Raw genomic sequence first — 23383 nt, forward strand, 5'->3', positions numbered from 1 at the left:
CAGGTATGCTGTATGAGGCTATAATCAATAAAATAAAATAAAAGAGACTAAATAAAATGTAAAAGAGGCTCAGAGGGAAGGGAAAGGTAGAATGTCACAGGAAACTCCAATGGATTGTCAGATAGTGCACAGCTTTGCTATTAGAGGGCTTTCAAATGGAGGAGAGATGCACCCTGACTGAAGGTTGGGGCAGGGTAGAGGGTGGGGAGGAACCATAAGCAACAGGAATGTGGCAAGGAGAGTGAGTATATTGGTTTGATTGCATAGGCTTGTGTAGGCGATAAGGAAAGATTTTATGTAAACCAACTTTCAGTTAAAACAGTTCTTTTTAGCATTTTAAAGAGATATTAAGGATTACGAAACTAGAATGTAGAGGGAGAGCAATTTGAAATATATAGCAACATTACCAATGCTTGCGTCCTTGGGTCAGGCGATACTGCATCTAAGGTTTACTCATACCATGTGGAACAATATATTTACAAAGATATTTGTTGTAGCATTGTTTGTAATAGAATAGACTGGACATAACTCAAACATCTACTGATAAGTGATTATATAAATGCACAATAATTTATTTAACCAATAAGCTGTTAAAAACAAAGAAGAGGCTCTTTATATACTAAGATGGAATCATATACGATGCTAAGGAGAAAAGCCAGGGACAGAAGAGTGTGTATAGTGTACCATCAAAAAGTCTTTTTGTTGTTGTGTTCTTTTTAAAGGTATTTTTAAAAGAATGGTAAGGATGATGGTAGGGAGAGGAGAAAAAATTATATATCATTGCTTTTACATGCACAGAATATGTCTAGAGGGATCAGGAAGAAACTGAGAGCATTTATTGCCTCAAGAAATAAACTGAGTAGAGGAGAAGGGAAAGAGAGGAACTCTATACTTTGGTAGTTTTTGAATTATAAAATATGTGAATGTATTACCTAATAAAAATTGTAAATTAAAATTATAGAAAGAAATGAATATTACTGTAAGTTTTTAAAAACCCGAATGTGTACCTGCAAAATAAATATGGTGTCAGCATTATTCTGTAGTTGTTCTGGGAAGTATATGTGAATCTTTAAAATATCCACAATTTAAAGATTTCATATTGTTCTTTAATTTCTAAAAACTAGATTAGCCCAGAAAGCCAAGACAAATTCACTTATCTGACTAAGGACTCTCCAACTACTGTCCCAACAATACTCTGGTGATTCTTGAGCCAATCTTCATTATGCCACTAAATTGGAAAACCTTTTCCCAATTTACAAAAAAAAAAAAAAAAATAAGTATAGAAATGTAAAAAGTTTTCATATATTTCTCAAAATTTGGACCCACTAGTATTTATCTATACTAGAATCCACCAGAAGATGGTCCAAACAATAACAAAAACTATATGTCGCTTTTTAAAAATTGGCATTTCAGTATTTTATAGTATTTCACAAAAGCATGGTGGTTTCCAGACATTCACCCTGAATGTTACTGAATGTAACACCTGAGTATTACTGAATGTTCCTGTGATCATTTCTAAGACACTGCTTTCTAGAACACTTAGTGGAAGGTTGGTCTTGGAGCCTGGAGACATTCCACAGCTGTGCCTCCCTTCCAAGTGCCAGAACCACAGAAAAGGCAGGTGCAGGGGAATTCATTTTACACATTTCTCCAGAGGAAACCTGTTGCCCCATTTGGCCAACTCTGTGTCAGAGAATCTACTGCTGAAGTGCTTCATATTCCTCCTGGTGGTAACTCTATCAAAGGAATGTTACCTGCTTCACACCACTTCTCATCAATCTTCATGTCATCTTCTATAAAAGAGGACAGTAAGGGAAAAGAGAACTTAAAATGTATGAGTTTCCCAACGTATAGGCTTATGTCAGTAAACTCAGACCACCTTACAATAATGTTACTCTTACAACAAGGATATTCCTTATGCTTGCTCACTTGGAGAGCTAAAAGGGCTCCACCATATTCAATGAAATCTATGGTATAGAAGGCAACATAACATAAAATGGTTAACATTTTAAAAGCATTGGCTTTATGAATGGACAAATTAGTTTACCTCAAGCCTCAGTTTTCTATCTATAAATGGAGATGGTAGCAATACCTCCCATGTAAGTGAGGATAAACTGAGATAGTGTATGAAAAGCTAAGGTGTATGGTAAGCACTCAATAAATGTTAAAATAATAAATAATAAATAAATAATATATTCTAATATATAAAAATAATGTTAAAAAATTAACTATTTTTACCTTTAACTAGGGTATATATAAGAGAATAAGAGACCATAACTTTTAAAGCCGACACACCTAATATTCAAAACCCTCTACAACATGACCCAAACCCAACTTTGAAGGCTATTGTCCACTTCTTTCCTTCACATATCTTATATTCCCATTACAGTAGCCACCATCAGTCAGTCCTCTGTACCTTTGCTTATGCTGTCCCTTTGCCTGTAATGCTTCAAGGTCCATCTCAAACATTAACTAAAATGATTATCTCTGCCATGAACCGCATAGCATTTTCTTCCTACTACCTTGAACTCCCTGCTACTACACATCTATTCTAATATATAGATGTAATATAATACAACCATTTGAGTATTTGTCTTATTTGCCCTCCTAGATAGTACCTTAAAAGCATAAACTGTCTTGATAATTTTTACATATTTTACAGAGCTGTATAGTGTCTTGCACAGAATAGGTACATGACAAATATTTATTAAGTTGAACTGAATTTTCCTTTTAATATGAAAATGGCTAATGTAAAGTATGTTTTGAAAAATAATTTTTTCAGAAGCACTGTACACCTTGTGCCTACCATAGTGCCCAGAACTTCCTAGGTGAGAAATAAATAGTGGTTTAATAAATAAGTCTTATCATGTTCCAAAAGTGCAAGTAATTATCTGTATAATAAGCTATAATATTATCAAGTCATATATAAACCTATCACCACCTTCTTACAGACCATATCATTAACTACGGTTTTTAAGTAACATATGCAATATAAAAATTTTTACAAAATAATACTGTTTTATAGAGGTAGGGGCACAGATAAACAAGTAACATAGTCTGCCATTCAATTCCTTATAATTATTCAGAGATTATATTTCAGATTAGTATTTTATAACAACAATGAATTATTAGTTCCTAAGGCATAACTAGAGGTTTTATGTTTTGTTTTTTTGTTTTTTTATCAAAGAAAACTACTATTATTATTCCTGTTTTACAGAGGAATTTACACGAGTGAATTTCCAGTAACAGCACAAGTAGCCTGATTTTTCTAACTTGCAACCCTGGGATCCAAGACAGACCACTGATTTTATTCTCTCAAAATCAACAATTCCACACTATTGGCAAAGGGTATGTGTTATGGGCTGATCTGTATCCCTCTCGAATTTATATGTTGAAGTCCTATCCCCCAGTGTGACTGTATTTGGAGACAGGGCCTTTAAGGTTGAATGAGGTCATAAGATTGATTGGGGCCCCAATCCAAAAGGACAGGCAGTCATCTGCAGGCCAGAAAATCTCATCAGAAACCAGACCGGCTGAACCTTGATCTTAGACTTCTGGCTGTCAGAACTGTGAGAAAAAAAGTGTCTGTTGTGTAAGTCACCCAGTCTGTGGTATCTTGTTATGGCCACCTGAGCAGATTAAGACAGTGGGCTTGTTACCCACCAAGACCTCAGAGACCCCGCCTCTCCAAAGACCTGCCCATTTCCAGTTTCAGGATTGAGCTGTGGGGGTGCCTAGGGGAGTGCTCTTCTAGCCTCTCTTCCCCTCCACAAGCAGATAGCATCTTGCCTTCTTGCTTTTGTAAGTGTGTGTGTGGCATCATAATGAGTCATCTGGGTGTCTGGGCTCAGAGAGAGAAGTAATAACTGGAGGTTCCATTTGCCTCTGAAACAGAAGCTTCAATCCAGACTACACTGCCTGCAACATCTGGCAATATTCTTACCTTCTTTGGACTTCAATCTTTTCATCCATAAATGGGAACAATCACGAATCCTTACAGGGTTATTTTTAAGACAGTGTGTGTAAAAACAGCTGACACAAAACAGCAAGCCAGTTTCACAACTTTTATTGAATTTTTACCATGTGCTGCATATAAATGTTATCTCTATTCTCTCCTATCCTCTCAGTGTAGGACAATTACATCATGTGTGCTTTCTTTTGACTGACATCTTTTGACAAATTAAGATCTTAGTGATTGGAACACTACTAGGTATATAGGAAGAGCTTAATAAATAGCTAAACTGAATTGAAGTGAATTAACAAAACTATACAAAAGTTCTACAAGACTTTGGAGATGAGGGTTTCTTTTTTCAAATACTATTTCTTACCTTCTTCCATAGAAATTGCTGGATACAGACAAATAATGAAAGTGGGGAAAAAAAGAGAGAGTGAGAGAGAGCACAATAGTTAATGCTATAGTTTTTCAGATTAACTTATAATAAGAAAAGCAAAGTGCCAAATCATTTAATTAATGTTCTAGGCTTAATCTATAGAAATTTGGTAGAGATTTAGTAATGAAATGATAAAATACGTATCCTATAGAACTAATACATTTATGAATCTTGTTGGAAATGGGGATTTGCTTCTGGCAAATCCCACCCCCTTCCCTCCTTAAAGTTCTATAAGGGTTGTGTTCTATTCATTTCTGAATTAATGCACTTAGTTCAGAATATTTTAGGACCTCAAATCTGACTGGAATGGGAGGAAGAGAGGAAGGAAAGAAGGGAGGAAGGAGGGCAGGAAGGAGGGAAGAAAGGAAGGTGGAGGAAGGAAGGAAGGGGGAATGAAGAAGGGGGAGAGACGGAAGGAAAGAAAGAAAAAGACAGAACAGCGACAACTTAATTGTATGAGCATCTTTAGTAATATATTTATGATAGCCATCTGCAATTTTTCAGTAAGTCTTGTTAAATAAAGTGCCCATACCTCCTAATAACCGTTCCTGAGATTTTTCCCCTCTATGGTAACATTAATTAGAAAGATACAAAATAATACTTATTACAGCATCATCTAAAACAGTTAAAAAGAAAAGGAATGATCTAATAATTTAGAAACTGAACGTGCTCCATGAGAAACAACCCTATGAAAAGTGACCAATTAAGTCAGTGGCTCCACCCTTGAAGTTCCTGGACTTAGAGATTTGTGAGTATAAGAATAGGGCCTACAAACCATATTTGAGGATGGGCTTTTCCAAAAGTCTAATGTAAATCACACTTAGGCTACAGGAGCCAATTAAACATCAACTAGGGGTCCTACTAGTTACCAGATGCTGATTAGAAGCTTCATTAGTGCGGCCCCTGGGTGGCTCAAACACCCGACTTTGGCTCAGGTCATGACCTCATGGCTTGTAAATTTGAGCCCTGAATCGGGCTCTGTGCTGACAGCCCAGAGCCTGGAGCCTGCTTCGGATTCTGTGTCTCCCTGTCTCTTCCCCTCCCCACTCATGCTCTGTCTCTCTCTCTCTAAAATAAATAAACATTAAAAATTTTTTAAAAAAGAAGGTTTATTAGCATTTCAATGTGCCTTTGAGAAATGAAATAGGAACTGAATTAAAGAAGTACCTCAATCTGGTTTGGTAAAAACAAAAAAAACTTTTTCAAAACACAAAGAAATAACTAAAATATCACTATAAAGATCACATCATGAAAATGTTTCTGATAAAATGTTTAAATAAAAAAGATAGGTGCACCTGGGGGCTCAGTTGGTTAAGCATCCGACTCTTGATTTCCACTCATATCATGATCTCGGGGTTCTTTAGTTCAAGCTCCACATCAGTTCTGTGCTGACAGTGCACAGCCTGCTTGGGATTCTGTCTCCCCTCTCTCTCTCTCAAAAATAAATAAATAAACATTGCCACTCTGAAGGAATTATAAGAGAGTTTTCTTCTTTCAAAAATGTCTCTATGATTTCATCATAAATTTTCAAGAGAAAAGGAGAAGAAAAACTAATTTTGGGCTTAGACGAGTAATAAAGTAAGGACTTGCCATGGGCCAATTGGTGACACTGACACTGTTGTCTGCTTTAGTCCCCTTGCAGCCTCCCTTTCAGGTCCCTCTCCCGCCCTCCTGGCACCCCCCAACCTTACTTCCTTTCAGTGGGGGGGGGGGGGCCTGGTGAGGGCCATTTCTGAAAGGGCCTTGCTCAGACAGTTCCAGCTGAGCTCTGCCAAGCTGCAGCCCCTCTTTTCAGGTGGCAAGTAGTTCACAAGCTTTGCCACCATGGATACCTTTACTAACCATTCCCCCACTGCCATTTGAATATTACCATCTAGCGAGGAAACTGCATTGATTAAGTAATAATTCAGTCCCATGTTTATTCATCAAATGCACACACGACTGTTCATCAGAGCTTCTGAATAGTGTGAAATTTAACCCCCCTGCATAGAGCCCACATGAAGGTTTGTGTGTGCAGCCTTGTTCACCAGCATATGTATAATGTATAAGCTAGCTGTAAAGACCTCGAGGCACTCAGAGTTGGGGGGCCATCACAGAAGGTATCACCGACACAGGAACATTTGCATCTTTATAAACTGAAAAATCTTATAAATCCAAGGCATGAAGGTGCAGAGTAGGATTTCAGATGGCTGCTAGGAGCTTATTTGGGCAGTGGGGACAGTCAGAGATCCTCTCTTGGGCAGGAAGCCAGCCTGGGAGAGAAGGAGCAGGCTTCCCCACGATGCACACGCTGGGTCTGAGGTATCAGCACACTCACATATGATGGATTTGAGGTGGGTGTGAGGCTGGTATGGCTGAGACCACCAGAACTCCCGCTGCTTCCTATGCACAAGAAATACACCATGAGGAAAAAAAAATCAACTCAGGTTAACTCAGGTGAAATAGATCCAGTGCTTCCTAGAATTCTGCTGCTTCTACCCAAGTGAAAAGGGAGATTTCTTCTCCAAACACATTGTCAAATATTCTCCAAATATACAGGTTTTCTTATCACATTTTTCCTGTCTTACAGGCTCCTTTCAGAGCAACTCTTAGACTGAAAAACCCTTGGCCACAGGCCCCAGAGCTTCAGCGACTGACCCATAGGCCCCTGCCTCTCCAGTGGGTAAGCCTGCTTCACCTGGTCTCTGAATCTTCCATAGCATGTTCGGTTCCCCTCCCAGGTTGTTGATGCTCAATCCCTTAGAGCCACGTGGATTTCAATTCCTTCTGCATCCTTTATTTTGCGCGCTAATCCAATAAGCCTGTCATTTCTGTGGGCTCTTGCAAGACCCCTACCTGAGCCTCCTCACTGCTTTCTGCCCTGAGACCATAAGGACTAACCTTGTAAAGCCTTTATCCCTGTTTATGTCAGTCCCCCAAAGCTTGGGTCATCCCTTATCCTCTGCATGTTAATCCCTGTAAGGCTCTGTCCACCACCCGCCTTCCCTGAAGCCCTTTCACACACCCCATGGAAGTCTAAGTCAGTCTTCAACAAAGCCTCCCAGACTTCAGCCCTACTGTGAGTAGGTGAGCCCTTCGCCCTCTTGCTCTAACCAAATCCCAGGTTCTCCTGAGGGAACTGCTCCCCTGCATCTTTTAAGAGGTGGCTTGTTTCCTCTCCACTGCCAGCTGTGTGCTGGTAAACAAGCTCTGGGGGAAGGGGAATAGCTGTGTTGAGTAGCTTTTGCTGATTTCTTTCCTGCTGGCTGATTTCCCCGACCATGGACATGAGGAGAGGGCATGTTTTCATCATTCTTCCTCTCTCTTTCCCAGCATTTCTTTACCCACCCTCACTCTCAGCTTACAGCATTCCTTCTTATTTCACTGAGACAATCAGAGAACTTCCACAAGCTCTCGTTCATATCCTCACCCTCAACTATGTCTACACATTCTGGATTCTCTGCTGTTACTATTACTGTTTATGATCCTGTATAAGGCCAACGCCTCTACTTGTATATGGTTGACCTTTAAGCAGGCCCCTCTTATACATGGATTTTTCCAATAAACACAGTACAGTACTGCAAATGTGTTTTCCTTTCCTTATGATTTTCTTATTAATATTTTCTTTTCTCTAGCTTACTTCATTATAAGAATACAGTATATAATACACATAACATAAAATATGTGTAATCCACTGTTTATATTATTGGCCAACAGTAGGCTATTAGTAGTTAGATTTGGGGGAGTCAGAAGTTATATGCAGAATTTTGACTGCATAGGGGCTCAGCACCTCTAACCCTTGTGTTGTCCAACTGTACTAGATCATGTCTCCGTCTGTCTGCTCAAGGACATTGACAACAGCAGTTCCTTTCTTTTTCTCTGTCATAAAAGTTTTCCCTCTCACTGGACTATTCCTACGAGCATTATGTACCTCATCTAAAAAAGTTCTTTCACACCACTCCCCTTTCCTCTCCAGCTACTTCCATTGCTCTGCTCTGCTTTGTACTAAAATGTCTCATGCCATAATTTCTTCAAATTGCTTTTATGACTGCCATATTACTATCCAATGGTTAGTTCTCAGTCCTGTCTATAGCAGCTGACGTGGTTGGTCAGACACTATACTGTCCTGATTTTTTTTTCTTTTTTTTTTTTTTTTATGAAATTTATTGACAAATTGGTTTCCATACAACACCCAGTGCTCATCCCAAAAGGTGCCCTCCTCAATACCCATCACCCACCCTCCCCTCCCTCCCACCCCCCATCAACCCTCAGTTTGTTCTCAGTTTTAACAGTCTCTTATGCTTTGGCTCTCTCCCACTCTAACCTCTTTTTTTTTTTTTTTTCCTTCCCCTCCCCATGGTTTCTGTTAAGTTTCTCAGGATCCACATAAGAGTGAAACCATATGGTATCTGTCTTTCTCTGTATGGCTTATTTCACTTAGTATTACACTCTCCAGTTCCATCCACGTTGCTACAAAGGGCCATATTTCATTTTTTCTCATGCCACATAGTACCCATTGTGTATATATACCACAATTTCTTTATCCATTCATCAGTTGATGGACATTAGGCTCTTTCCATAATTTGGCTATTGTGAGAGTGCATACTGTCCTGATTTTCATTCCCGCCTCATTGGTCACTCCTCAATCTTTTTGCTAGTTCCTTTTCTTCCTCTCGATTCTTAACATTGGCTGGGCCTTGGCCCCTTTTCTATTTTCTATCTTTACTCATTCCCTCAGATCTCAAGGACACACAGATGACAGCCGTGGGTTCAGATTCAATAAATGACATTTCAATTCAGGCCTGAATTATTAATAGAGGGAGTTAGAACTATCTTTTAAGTTTGAGTTTCACAAGTGCTTTTCTCTCTTTTCTAGATGATATGATTTTTCTGGTCTCCTGAGTATTAAAATGCTTAGGGCATATGGATAAGTTGACTTTTGGATTTACAGACCAGTGTATATGTTTATCTATCTGCTTGTCACTCTTTACCTAATCTTAACTACAATAACAGAAGCCTGAGAAACATTTTATGTCCTGATAGTTCAGTCCTGAGTCCAGGAGTAAGAATTTCCTTACCTCTTCAGAAGGTGGTTAGAAGGAATTAGACCAGCACAGGTACCAAGGTCTGAGATTTTCCGGGCCTGCCACAGAGGGCATCATTCTGGTCCACAATCTGCAGGATGTCCCCTTTCTGAAAAGGCAACCCTGCATCCATGCAGGGGATAGTAGGATCCTCCTGAGGCCAGTACTCGGTCATAGCACGAACATATACCTGACAGTAGGTACAAAATGGTCCCATCAAAGAACCCTTGCCCATGGGCTGTCAAGACTTAAAACCATTTCTCTACTCCTCTACCTACTGTTACTATCTTTCCTCCCCATACTCTCCAAAAGGGGAACCTGCCTCTTGAACTGAGTCTAAGATCCACCAAAAAAGTGACTTTGCAGCAGAATCTCTTAGTACCGAGAAGTTTTTGCTCACGTGTTTCCCATTCTTGATGTTACTTTCTAACTTCTTGTACTCCATCTCCTTTTATTGTATTCATTTACTCATTTGCCTCTCATGTCATCAATATTGAAAAATGTCCAGAGCGCCTGGGTCGCTCAGTAGATTAATCATCTGACTTCAGCTCAGGTCATGATCTCACACTTCATGAGTTTGATCTCCGCATGGGGTGAGCTCAAGCCCTGCTTCGGTGTGAACACGAGCCCCATTTCAGGTGAGCCCTGTTTCTCTCTCCCCCCCCCCCACTTCATGGTATTCTCTCTCTCCCTCTATCCATCTCTGCCTCATTCACTTGTGCTCTCCCTCTCTATCTGTCTCTCAAAACAAAATGTGCAACACAGTATTGAACAAATGTTCAACACATTATAGAGGAGGGTAGTATGATACAAAATATTAAGTCACTATTATTGTTATTGAGGATTTCCTATATGTGATTATGAAGGCTCAGTATATTCTTACCATCTTCTGGCTATTAACAGGAGGGGCAGAAAACTGGAACCACCTTGAACCTAATTGTACCACGAGACATAGCCTAGAAATGTCAAAGGGGAGGGGGAGAATAACAAATCACAGAGTTCGCTGGGTTATGACATTTTAGCAGATCGAGTTATAACACAGTGTGCCCAGTTTAAGGGTGACATCCCCACAGGGACTTTTACAAGGGTTCAATAGCTAAATATCACCATGCAGAAGTGGAAATTAGGAAGAAATTTAGCTCAGCTTCTGCCCTGCTATGGGGCTCCAGAGTTCCTGGCCTGCTAAACCCCACTCCGAGGCCTGGCCTCCCCCACGAACACTCCATCTCGTGACCTTATTCAGCAAGGTCTTCTTCCCACAGACACTGGGGAAGGAGATGAGGTCCTGATCTGACTTTCCCTCCTCAAACTTGAGTCAGTAATTACTTCCCGAACACCTGTTCCTGTGCCAGGCGGCCCAGTCTGATGGGGAAGAAGAGGGCTCCCAAGTCTTCTGGGGGGATGGACAAGCTCTAAGCTCATGGTGGGAAGGGGGGCCCTCAAACATTTTGAGAAGACAGAGAACCTATTAGACTGATGGAGAAGGCCAGATCCTCCTGTCACGTGCACTGTGGCAGGTATTAGAGATCCAGAGAGGAATAAATGTCACTCAGAAATTTCACAACCCCCACCATCCTGGCTCTGAAGCTGGCACCAAAATGGCTGAGGTGGAGCCATGTGTGTCTGCAACTGACAGTCCTTAAAGCTCATGTGCAGCATCTTATAGCATGTGGTTTGCACAATGTTCTGGTGCTTAGCATATTCCCTATAATCCCACCTCTCACGTAGTCCCTGAGGCACATCTATGAAAATTTAGGGTTCCCCCCAACCTCAGTTTGAGAACCACTATGATAAATAGTAATCCATGTCAGCCCCCACACTTGGGGTGTGCATGGGGGAGGTTGGGGGCATACCACTATGGCTATGACAGCTGGACTGTGATTCAGGCAAGGTTTGAAAAGTGGAAATGGGACCTAAAAGAAACCTAAACCATAAACTGGTCGTAAATCCCCAGTTTCAACCACCAATGATGGTGGGCAAGACAGGCAAGGAATTCCCCCTCCCATAGGGTAGCCTCCCCTGACATCTTTTCTACCCCCAAAGCTACCTCAAGGAAGACGTTGAATAGATTTCAGCTGTATAAAAATGTTAGGGGAGCAAAGGTAATTTGCTCAGGTTCAGACACTCCTCCAGAGTCTCACTCTGGCCACCCCAGCTTCAGTTTCCAAAGGAGCAACTCAGGCAACAAGGAGCCTGGGCTGGGGGGATTGGCAGAGCCTTACTGAGGCCAAAAGAGCAGCTTGGCAAGAGAAGTCTCCCAGCAGAAACAGAAAAGGTCTGGGGGTCTGGAGAAAGGACCAACCCCCCTCATGTTTCAGCACACACACCATGGGCCAGACAGGCTCAGGTCAGCCACAGCACTGCACTGAGTCGTGGAGAAGGCAAACAGAAGACTGTTACCAGAATATGGATCACTTGCTCAGGGTCCAGTCCCTCAACTGAAACTCCATTCACTTCCACCAGTTTGTCTCCAGCATATAACAGCCCTAGGCAAACAGGAACACAAAACAAAGGAAGATACAAGGAAACTGGCAAAAAATAGAGGTAGCTGTACCAAAGATTTTTAGCAAACTCATTAAGCCAAGCATGCTCTAACATTTAAACATTTACTCTGAAATAATAACAATAATAATACAGGCTGGTTATTCTGGAGTACACCACCACCAAAGCACAGAGAATCGCATTTTATACCTCTTTACTGGGTATTAAGTGATGGTGATATTTCTATTTCTGCTAATCTGATGCTATAAAATGAAGATATCATGAGTAAATGATAAATGAAAAGGAAAGGGGAGGGGCATTCTTCAAAAGAGGAAACGTGGAGAAACATGGGGGTTAAGATCAAGCCTTGAGAAGTATGAAGTAAACAGTGGAGTTGTCGGAGGGAGAGGTGAGAAGCAGGATGACGTTGTGGAACAGAAACCACAGGTGATGAACCCTTCAAGACAGTTACGGTCAATGACACCAAATGTTCTAGAAAGTAAAAATAAAACTGAGGCCAAAGGAAGGGCCAATGGACTTAGCAACTAGGAAATCCTGGGGCCACTGCTCTAAGAATGTTGGGTATGAAGCCCATCCCGTCTCCAAGGCCCTGGGAAGTGAGGACATGGGGCAGCAGGCACGGAAACGCAGCCATGAAAGGAAGGAAATTCAGTTCACTGGTAGAAAAGGCAAGCAACAGGCATTTCAAGGTGGAACAGAGCCTTGTTGCAAGCGGAAGGACCAGGTGAAGGGAGAGAATTGGGACTATAGAGCGGACAGACCCGGACTTGCATCCTGAGTCTAATTGAAAACCGTGCATACATTAGTTACTTAATCTCTTTGAGCCTCAGTTTCCTCTTCTGCAGAATGGCCTGATAATACTTAGCTTGGTAGGTTACCACAAGAATGTAAACTGAGAGAACATTAATATGGGGCCTCAGTGAAGGAGGGAAACAGGATTTTCTGGAATATTTATTCCCTCCTTCCTAGTAACCAATGCAATGCACAGAAGCCCTGACCTTGTTTAGGAAAGCTGGGTTTCCCTGGAAAGAAGAATAAACAAGTAATGGTTTCCTATTTCTCTGGTCACATCCATACTCTGCTGCTCAGCTTACCACTTCTCTCGGCCAGCCCTCCGTGGATGACTCTGGCCACCAGGATATCCCCTGTCATCTCGTGGCGCTTGATGGTAGCTCCCTGGAGAAAGAATGCAGTGGAATCCCTCTTTTACCTAACATGACCATTTTTCTGGTGGCTTCCCTCAATATGCCTCTGGTCTGGTCAGAAGAGGATATTTATACCAACCAGGGCCATACCATGCCATCAAAAAGACAAGGCCATTCATTCAACCTTGGCCTATCAAGGTCTCTATCCAACCACATAGATACAAAAGAATATTTAGATCCTTACAAAGATAAAGAAAGCTCTCACCATTACAACCTAATCAAAGAGACTTCTTAGAAAATCAAATTAATGCCTCACTTAGCTTCCCATCAATAAAGAGAAAAAAACTTAGATAAGTACATTGGAATTTAGTGAAATGTATGTACCTCAGAGAGCCAAACAATAAATATAATAAAATAAAATAAGTCTTATTTCTCACAGATTTTTCAACAAAGAAAAACACTAAGCAAAAATCTTTCCTAGAGAAAACATGATAATGTATCATGTGTTCAAAGTCACAGGCAAAAGTTGCTAGGACATGCTTCAGCCATTATCTTGGATCCCCTCACATTTTCTGAATGCCTCAAACTATACTGTGACTAGAGACAAGAATATTTAACATTATATTAAATAACTACTAGAGATAATAGAGTTCACAATCAACCCTTAGTTCATAATTAACCCTTGGTTCACAATTAACCATGGTATAATTCTAACGAAAAGATAAAGTGATTTCCTTACCAGGGGCTGTTGGTTTTTCACCAAACAAACAATCCTCATTGCTTCCTCACTGTCAGGGATGTTGTCTGGCAATGGGGGGAGAAGGGGCTCAAAATCTTTCTGAGCCACGGTGTCATGGGCACTGAGCAAGGCCTAGGAACAGAGAAGGCAAGGTGAGTAAACGTCACACGTAGGACATACGCATTTAGAAGACAGGGAGCCAATACTCTGTCCAAGACACCGCCACCATCACTACTACCACAACAACCAACACGTACACACTGGCCTTTTATGTGGATTAACTCAGTCTTCACCATAACTCTGTGAGGCAGCTATATTTATTGTCCCCGTTTTAAAAGAAGCAAGGCAGGGAGAGGTTAAGTGATACATAATATATTCTTGCATTTCTGCTAAAATGTGTTTTGTCACTTCTCATTTCCTGCAAATCCATGTAATCCATGGTGTTCCTACAAGCTTGAACTACAGAATAACTTTTGTAATATTTTCTCTAATTAAAGCAGAATGGGGGATAGTAATCAAAACATCTTGCTGGTTTAGTTTGTCAGTGACTCCCAAGGGCCTATGAGGAACAGAATGAGAAAAAGTAGCTTCCTGATTTAGGGTATGAGCAAAGAATTCCTTCTAATGGCCCATTTTGTTCAATTTTTATTTCATTGGGTGGGGAACTAGTCACTTGATAGCTCAGCCTAAGATTGGAGGACAGAACTTCACTGGAACTCAGAGAAAATTCTCTAGGGTTATCTTGTAAACTAAAAATTTGACTCATAAGTTCCATTGCTCCAAATGCAGACCTTCTCTTAAAATTCTCATCTGTTGATAAAATGATCTCAAATTCTATAAGTGCTATGAGATAGGTTTCCATTCTGCAATCAAATGTTTTTTAGTCAAATGTTCTTCATATACCTCTCATTGAGTTTATCACCCTTATACTATATTTTCCAAACATCTTCATACACTTTATCCAAAACTTAAAATATTTACAAGGAAGTATACTACCCTGATTGTCCCCCAGAACTTTAAAGGGACAATGGCCTTGTAGGGGGGCAACAAGACACATGGAAAGTTCCAGATGTCTCCTCATAACTCTGGCAGGTTTAGCTCCATGGCTAACAACACAGAGCCAGTCACATCTGAGTCCCACATCTTTAAGAACAATCTGTTGGTCACCCGTGTGCCGTAATAGAATGTCTATTCAGAAAGTGCATTTTCTGTCACATTTATTTCTTCTTCCCAACTTTGCTTATGCACCAGATGGGCATATCTTATCTATTTTAGTAAGCACTTGCCTTAAAATGTGGAGCCTGGAGGATTTGTCTCAGTTCTTGGGTCTCAGGGGATTTAGGAGTTTCACGTAATATCCCCACTACCTGGTTGGTAAAAAAAGTGTACACTGTAAAATTTTTAAAAATCTTCATCACCTAGTTAACCTCACCCAGGATGGATATAACAGATACAGCACATTAACCTAAGACAAGCTGTTATTGAAATCTTCATTTTCATCTTTAAAGTCGGGGCCCAGAATCTTTCCTTCATCATTAAACTTTACTACAGCAAGTTGAATTCAAGATTTGGGGTAGATCTAAACTTCAGTGCCCCAGTCCTGGCATATTACAGGCTTGGAGTAAGAACTAACATGATTTTGTCATATCATATGTACCAAGGCAATTTCCGTCTAGTGGCGCTAAAACTGTTTGTTAACATGAATGCTTTATGGGCAGGTTAAGGAACCTGAGTTCTCCAGGTATTTGAGCCCAATCCTGTGGATGTTCCATCAAATGGAAAATGGGAATAGTAGTTTGTATTTTAGGACTTACTATTTCATTACCAATTTTAGTGTTTACTGCAATAAAAAATGTTAAACAGAATAAATTCTGATCTCTTTTCCGTGGTTTAGGTGTAGACCTGCTTTCTGATAGGACATGAGAACTTTAAAGACTTTACAGAGCTCTATAAATTCTCAGCAGTTGAGCCTCATTACATACAGTCAAATGAAAATAAATAGTTTACTAAGCTTTACCTCCGTTCACTACAATTACAACAATAAAATATCATATGTGTGTTTTCCTGGGAATAACTGAGAACAATGTGAATTATTGATTAATGGAGTGGAGGGTAAAGTCTTTCTTTTTTTAATATTTATTTTAATACAGTTTGGGCAATAAATAAGAAAATAGATTACACTTTTTCATCCATTTGATAAATATCTATTGAACATCTACTATGTGCTAGGTACTGTTTTCAGTTATACAAATACAGTGCCAGACAAAAATCCCCATTCTCAAAAGAAAAAAAAATCCACATTTTTTTTTGATGGTGATGAGAGTTAAAAAGATAAATAAAACAGGAAGGTGGACAGGGAGGGGTTGCAATTTTAGGTAGGGTGACCAGAGAAAGCCTTAGTGCGAAGGTAATATTTCTATGGAGACCAGAAGGAGATGAGGAAGTAAATCATGTGAGTATATGGGCAAGAGCATTATTGACATATGGCATAGCAGTGCAAAAGGCCTGTGGCAGGTGCCTGTTGGATAAAACCACGACAGGGGTTAATCTGGCAGGAGCATAGTGAGCAAGGGGGAGAGCAGTGAGTGTTAAGTCAAAGAGGGAATGGGAACCTATATTATGTTTGACTATCTAAGAACTGTGATGTGTACACTGAGATAGGGAGTCATTGGAAGGTTTTAAGCAGAGAAGTGACATGATTTGACACCCCTTTCAAGAGGAATTCTTCAACTACTATGCTGGAATAGACTATGGGGATGGGGGGGGGGGGGGGAGGGCAAGAGCAGGAGACCAGGGAGGAGGCTATATTGCAGTTATCTGTATACGAGATGATGAAGGTTTCTATTATGTGGCAGAGTGGAGGTGATGAGATTCTGGATATATTTTGAAACTGGCCCTGAAGAATCTGTTGTCAGATTGGGTATGAGGTATGAAAGAAAGAGAAAGTCACAGATAACCCCAAGGAGTTTGGCCTGAGTACTACAAAAACAAAGGTGTCATTACTGAGGTGGAAAAGGTTAGGAGAGAAGTAGCTTTGGGTGTGGGGACCATCAGGAGCTCATGGGCCATGTTAAGTTTGAAGGGTCCATTAAACATGCATTTAAGTACAATGGGGAGGGGCGCCTGGGTGGCTCAGTCGGTTAAGCATCCAACTTCAGCTCAGGTCATGATCTCACGGTCCGTGGGTTCGAGCCCCGCATCGAGCCTGTTTCCGATTCTGTGTCTCCCTCTCTCTCTGCCCCTCCCCCGTTCATGCTCTGTCTCACTCTGTCCCAAAAATAAATTAAAAAAACGTTGAAAAAAAATTTAAGTACAATGGGGAGAAGGCAGTGTGTATAAGAGTTCAGGTAAAGAACCCCGCTAGAGATATAAATTTGGGAAACACTTCTATAACAGCATTACCCAAGGATTACATGGGATAAACTGAGCCTAAGATTTAGGAGAAAAAGAGAGAAATGGACATATGCTTAAAATGCCATTTGTTTGTTTGTTTAAATTCGAAGTGCTGACTAATTTCTCCCTTCTATTAAAGCTCAATTAGAAAACACGCAATACAAAATCATCAGTCAAACTCTCCCATTAGGTCCTTAATTCATTTAAATTAACAGTGCAAGTAAAATGGCTTCACGTTTAAAGCCCTATTCTTCTGTGGATTAAAAAACCACCTTACCTCATAGGATAACGTCTGTGCATGAGTTGTGGCAGGAACAAGTTTCTTTTCTTTAAATTCCTGGAGACAATCATAAACCTGCAGAAGGGCAACGGTGGGAGAATGACCTATTGATAACGTGACTATTAATGTTTCAGGTTGAAAGGTCTGCAAGAGGAGAGACAGGCCAGGCCACGGTTTGCAAGCAGTTGAGTGGCTTGTGTGACTGGCCTTTAATAAGGTGTCTCTCACTGTCTAACAGATATGGGCTCAAGTTTGGTGGTTTCAATGCTTCAAGGGCTTAATTACTGGCCGCCACTAGAAATTGGTCTTCCCCAGCCACCATCACTGGTAAAAGGAAATTCAAACTTTTACTCTTGTTATATTGACAAGTGGGTTTTCCAGGGTTGGGACCAATAGGGATTTGAGGCCAGAGACCTGTAAGAACCTCTGTGCCAGGGCACCGGCCATGTGGCTTGGGGTTCAGCAGAGTGTGTGAACAAGAGGCCGGGCACACTATATGTGCTTATTGCTCTCTGTTCTCATCTTCCATTTGTTTCCTCTTCCTCTCTTAATTCTCCAGTAAACGTTCATTTATAAAAATTTCAACTTCGCCTCTGCTGACCCCAGAATTTTTTCCACAGCAGGATCTACAGTTGGCTGAGTATGCCCAGGCATGCTCAGCTCTGCAGTGAGGCCTTTCTTATTTTAGGAATCTGGTTTCTCTTACAGGTGGAGGGATGAGGCCCAAGAGGCCAGTTAGGCCCAGCCTTCTACCATCTAGATCAGGGATGACAGTGCTTCCTCATGCCGCCCCTGTGCCAAGTGCTCAGGTTTACCCAGAAGACACAAGGCTGATGAACTGAGGCAGGGCACATGGGGTACACACCATCTGCACAGGTGAGCAAGGGAATCCCTTTAGTAACAGGAAAACTCCTGCTTGAGCTTAATCCCAAGAGGAAAACATGCCTGATAGGAATTAGTTTAGGCTTTTCCTCCCAAGTTTTCATGAGAAAACTGACAGGTAACATGGTGTGAGTTTCAGGTGCACAGTATGTTGAGTTGATATATGTATGTACTACAGAATGATTACCACAGTAAGGTTAGTCAACATCTGCTTTACCTCACATAATTATGATTGCGTGTGTGGGTGTGTGTGGGTGTGTTAAGAACATTTAAGATCCACTCTCTTAGCAACTTTCAAGTATATAATACAGTATTATGAACTATAATCACTATGCTGTACATTACACCCCTAGAAGTTACTCATCTCATAACCAAGTCTGTACCCTTTGACCAACATCTCCCCATTTTCTGTAGCCCCTGCCCCTGGCAACCATCCATCTATGAGCTCTGCTTTTTTAGATTCACATAGAAGTGAAAACATATGATGTTTGTCTTTCTGTGTCTGACTTATTTCACTTAGCATAATGCCCCCCAGGTCCATCCATGTTGTCACAAAAGGGAGGATTTCTTTCTTTTTTATGGCTGAATAACATCCCATTGTATGTTTCACTTCTGGGTATATATTCAAAGGAAAAGAAATCACGATCTCAAAGAGGTCTCTGCACCCCCGAGCTCACTGAGGCACTAGTCACAATAGTCATGACATGGAAACAACCTGAGTGTCCAACAATAGATGAATAGATGAAGAAATCAAGACTTTTAAAACAAGTTCTGTGAGTGTACCTCTTTGTTCATGCTAAAGATGTTGCCACTTTCTCTTATTTTATTGTATTCATTTTTAATTTATTTATTTTGAGAGAGCAAGAGCTGAGGAGAGGCAGTGAGAGAGGGAAAGAGAGAATCCCAAGCAGGCTCCCCACTATTATTGCAGAGCCCTACACTGGGCTCGATCTCACAGTTTGTGAGATCATGACCTGAGCCAAAATCAAGAGTGGGATGCTTAACTGACTGAGCCACCCAAGCACCCCACCATTTTCTCTTATTTTAAATAATATATTAACAAGCATCAGAAGATTGACCACATTTCACACTTAGCTGAAGGACACACCCACATCCAAAAATTAACTTTAAAAGAATCTTTCTTAAAAATAACATTTGAACAAAATTATAATTAGATAGTAGATGTTATTGTACAGTGCAAGAAATTATAGCCAAATTTAAAAGAAGAAGAAGAAATTTTCAAGGTAAGAAAAATTTAACATTGGGGTGCCTGAGTGGCTCAGTCAGTTGAGTGTCCAACTCTTGATTTCAGCTCAGGTCAGGATCTCACACTTGTGAGATGGAGCCCTTAGTCAGGCTTAGCCCAAGGAAGCCTGCTTAAGATGCTCTCTCCCTCTCCCTCTGCCCCTCCCCCACTAGTGCACGTGTACAAGCTCTTGCGCTCAAGCGCATGCACGCTCTCTCTCCCTCTCTCTCAAAAAAGAAAGAAAGAAAGAAAGAAAGAAAGAAAGAAAGAAAGAAAGAAAAATTTTAAATGTCTAAACAGAACTGCATATATCTCATTTCCTGATTTTAAGAAACAGGAATAATTTTTTTAAAGCATTTTTATTTGTACTGAGTTTTAGCCTCAAGGACAAAGGGTTGTAGACAGATGCTAAAGGTGCTGATGGCCATTTGTGGTGGCTGCTTTGTGATCCCATGGTCCTCTGGATGAAAAGGAACTAGGAGAGAAAAGAGGAGCTGCTGTATACTTCCCCACCTAATTAAATTCCTTCATAAGCTAATAGGTTTGTGTAGCTCTTCTCTGAGAATTGCTGTGATATTGTGATTATAATAAGAGTTACATTATTTAGTCTGGCCTGATTCTGGCTCAGAGCTTCTAAAACCCTTGGAATTTCCTAAGCAAGGAAAGTGCTCTTTTTTTATGTAATGAAGTGACTTCTGGAATGCACCTAAGGTTAAGGGCAGGTTGCCAGGAGAACTAACCATGTAATTAGACTGTTGGCATTTTCAGTCCCACCTCACCCCCACCCCCTTCCTCCACCTCTAAATCTGGGGGAAGGGAGAGCGGCTGGAGGTTGAATCTACACCCACTGACTAATGATCTAATCAGTCATGGCTATGTAATGAAGCCTCCAGAAAAGCCCAAAAGGACTGGGTTTGGTAGAACTTTTGGTTTGTGAACATGTGGAAATCTAGGGAAGAGTGAAGAGGGCATGGAAGCTCTTCATCCCTTCCCACAAGTCTTGGTCTATTTATTTCTTCCATCTGGCTGTTTCTGAGTTATATCCTTTATAATAAACTGGTAATCTAGCAAGGGAAACGTAGCAAATTAATGGAACCCAAGGAGGAGGTTATGAAACCTCTGATTTATAGACAGTTGGTCAGAAGTACAGGTACCCATCTTGGCTTGTGATGATGTCTGAAATGGGGGGAGGGTACAGCAGTCTTGTGAGACTGAACCCTTCACCTATGCTATCTCCAATAGGATCCGATGCTATCCGATGCTATCTCCAGGTAGGTAGTGTCAGAATTGAGATGAATAGTAGGACATCCAGTAGTATCCCGAGAATTGTTGTTGGTGTGGGGACGCCCACCCCCATGTTGGAAATTCTCAGAACACACATAAGAATTGGCCTTCTAAGAACATTTACCAAGTTGGAATTTCCTGACAACTGACCAGTGGCACAGCTGGGTAAGCAGTTCCCAGCTCCACAGTAAGCAAAGGCTTCCGGGTAATGAGGTGCTCACCTTCAGCAGAGCCTGCAGCCACGGCGAATGGAGAAGATCGTACAAGAGACACACCCCATTCACATCTCGGCTATAGAACAGATTCAGCTCTTGTAGCACAAGCCTCAGGATCTGGGAGAGACCTGGAAAGGGCGAGGGCAGAGATGGGGTGGTCAGTGTGGGTGAAGAAAGGCAGGTGTAAGTATGAAAGACAACTCAGACAGCTGGGATGTCCTAGTGACTATGGAGGAAGGAGATGATGCTGGATTTAAGGCCAAAGACTCAGGTTTCAAGCCCTGTTCTATCACTGTGTGAGCTTCAGAAAGTCACACAACTATCTGAAAACCAGTCCTTGGGGCAAATGAGAATATGCTAGCTTTCCCATTGGGTTGTTGGGAACATTAGATGAAATAATAGATCATAGTATATACAGATGTAGGATTTTATGAGAGCAAAATTGCTTTCCCTTCCCTACTTTTATCAGCCTTTGGTTTTTTCCAAAATTATCTAGTTGTTCTCTGGATCTTCTTTCTCAAATTCATACATAGTCTTTGTCTTCACCCTTTTTGAGAGTTCTTATTGAAAATGTGATTGAAGGGGCGCCTGGGTGGCGCAGTCGGTTAAGCGTCCGACTTCAGCCAGGTCACGATCTCGCGGTCCGTGAGTTCGAGCCCCGCGTCAGGCTCTGGACTGATGGCTCAGAGCCTGGAGCCTGTTTCCGATCCTGTGTCTCCCTTTCTCTCTGCCCCTCCCCCGTTCATGCTCTGTCTCTCTCTGTCCCAAAAATAAATAAACGTTGAAAAAAAAAAAAAGAAAGAAAATGTGATTGAAAAACTTGGTCCATAGGTTTTTAATACAAATCTCAGGATTCCACTGATTAAAGAAACTGAACAGATTTTAGTGAATGCTTGATTTTTTTACAAATAGAAACTATTATTGTAGTGATATCTTGAATGTGAACAAGTTGTGAAGTTCTAAGTTTAAATAAAACACTGGGAGATCAGAGAAAAAAGAGGTTCTAAACTCACTATGCCAATTTCTTTCCATCCTGACTTGAAAATTGCTTACACTCATCACTAGTAGATGTAGTAGGACACTCTTAAGTGTACAACAATGTCCTTATAAGGATCACAATAATCTGGGGCACCCAGGTAGCTCAGTCAGTTCAGCTTCCAACTCTTGATTTTGGCTCGGGTCATGATCTCACAGTTCATGAGATGGAGCCTCAAGTTGGGCTCCATGCTGACAACAAGGAGTCTGCTTGGGATTCTCTCTCCCTCTCCTCTGCCCCTCCCCTGCTCGCACTCTCCCTCTCTCAAAAATAAATAAATTAAAAAATAAAATAAAAATAAAAAAGAATCACACAAAATCTATCAGAATCCCTTCCCCTAATTTTGATCTCATATTTAGAATGATATTATAAGGGTTTTCCAATCTAGAAAGGAGTCCTGATACCACATACCATTCTCTGGATTGGTGGCCGTAGAGGGCTTCATGTCCTTCTTGTCTGGTGGATCTGTGCCTTTGTCTGTCTGTATCCCTCCTCCCTGCACAAGCTTTCAGAAGGAATTCAGAACTGGGAGCAGACCAATAGCTCACAGCACACAGCTCACTCAGTCATGCTGGCCATGCAGCTCTCATGCACTGGAATATATTTTCAATAGCATTTATATTGAGCAAGTCAAGCACTGTGCTATACTTTGGGATCCATATCAAAAAAAATACTTGCCCTGTGGAGCTTACTCCCTAAATTAACCCCTATGAGAGAACACTACAATTTCATAAAACAGTCTTCCCACTCTTCTCTTTTTTTAGCAAGTGACAAACAAATCTTTGTTTCTTTCCCTTCTCTTTGCCAAGTTAATTTTACCATCCTTCAGAGCCAGAAGAGGCTTCCCTGGCTTGACTCCACTCAGGTGCCCTGCTCTCTCTCACTGCACCTATAGTTCTTCATGGTACTGATCATAATGGCAAGAGTCATGGCTACTCCTGAGGCATACTCTTAAAGGTTGTTTTCTACGTTGCTTTCAGAAGGTTTATTTCAAGAAACAGAAACACAACAGTGGTGAAACAGGGTAGAAATTTATATCTTGCTTATGTAAAAATGTAGAGGCAGAGAAAATTCAGGACTGGTAGGGCAGCCTTTCTCCATGAAGTGCTCAGAGAACGGTCTCCTTCTAGCTCACTGCTCTGCCACCCTGGGGTGTGGTATGGTTCTCATTTTCCTGTTCCAAAATGGTAGCTGGAGCTCCAAACAT

At 41.1% G+C, this 23383-nt stretch overlaps 1 protein-coding gene across 1 annotated transcript in view; it reads right to left on the bottom strand.

The window, feature by feature from the left end:
* Nucleotides 1-23383, bottom strand: part of MPP4 (membrane palmitoylated protein 4) — a 39630-nt gene extending 16247 nt beyond the window's left edge. Inside the window, 15 exon segments of the mRNA XM_030323761.1 lie at nucleotides 1755-1793; nucleotides 4329-4346; nucleotides 6709-6773; nucleotides 9449-9521; nucleotides 9524-9644; nucleotides 10338-10367; nucleotides 10369-10410; nucleotides 11855-11940; nucleotides 13051-13132; nucleotides 13841-13972; nucleotides 15127-15207; nucleotides 17511-17588; nucleotides 21147-21268; nucleotides 22588-22681; nucleotides 23312-23383. Of these exon segments, the coding sequence (XP_030179621.1) occupies nucleotides 1755-1793; nucleotides 4329-4346; nucleotides 6709-6773; nucleotides 9449-9521; nucleotides 9524-9644; nucleotides 10338-10367; nucleotides 10369-10410; nucleotides 11855-11940; nucleotides 13051-13132; nucleotides 13841-13972; nucleotides 15127-15207; nucleotides 17511-17588; nucleotides 21147-21268; nucleotides 22588-22681; nucleotides 23312-23383 (1135 nt within the window).

Source organism: Lynx canadensis, chromosome C1 (assembly GCF_007474595.2).
Source record: "Lynx canadensis isolate LIC74 chromosome C1, mLynCan4.pri.v2, whole genome shotgun sequence".
Lineage (NCBI taxonomy): Eukaryota > Metazoa > Chordata > Mammalia > Carnivora > Felidae > Lynx > Lynx canadensis.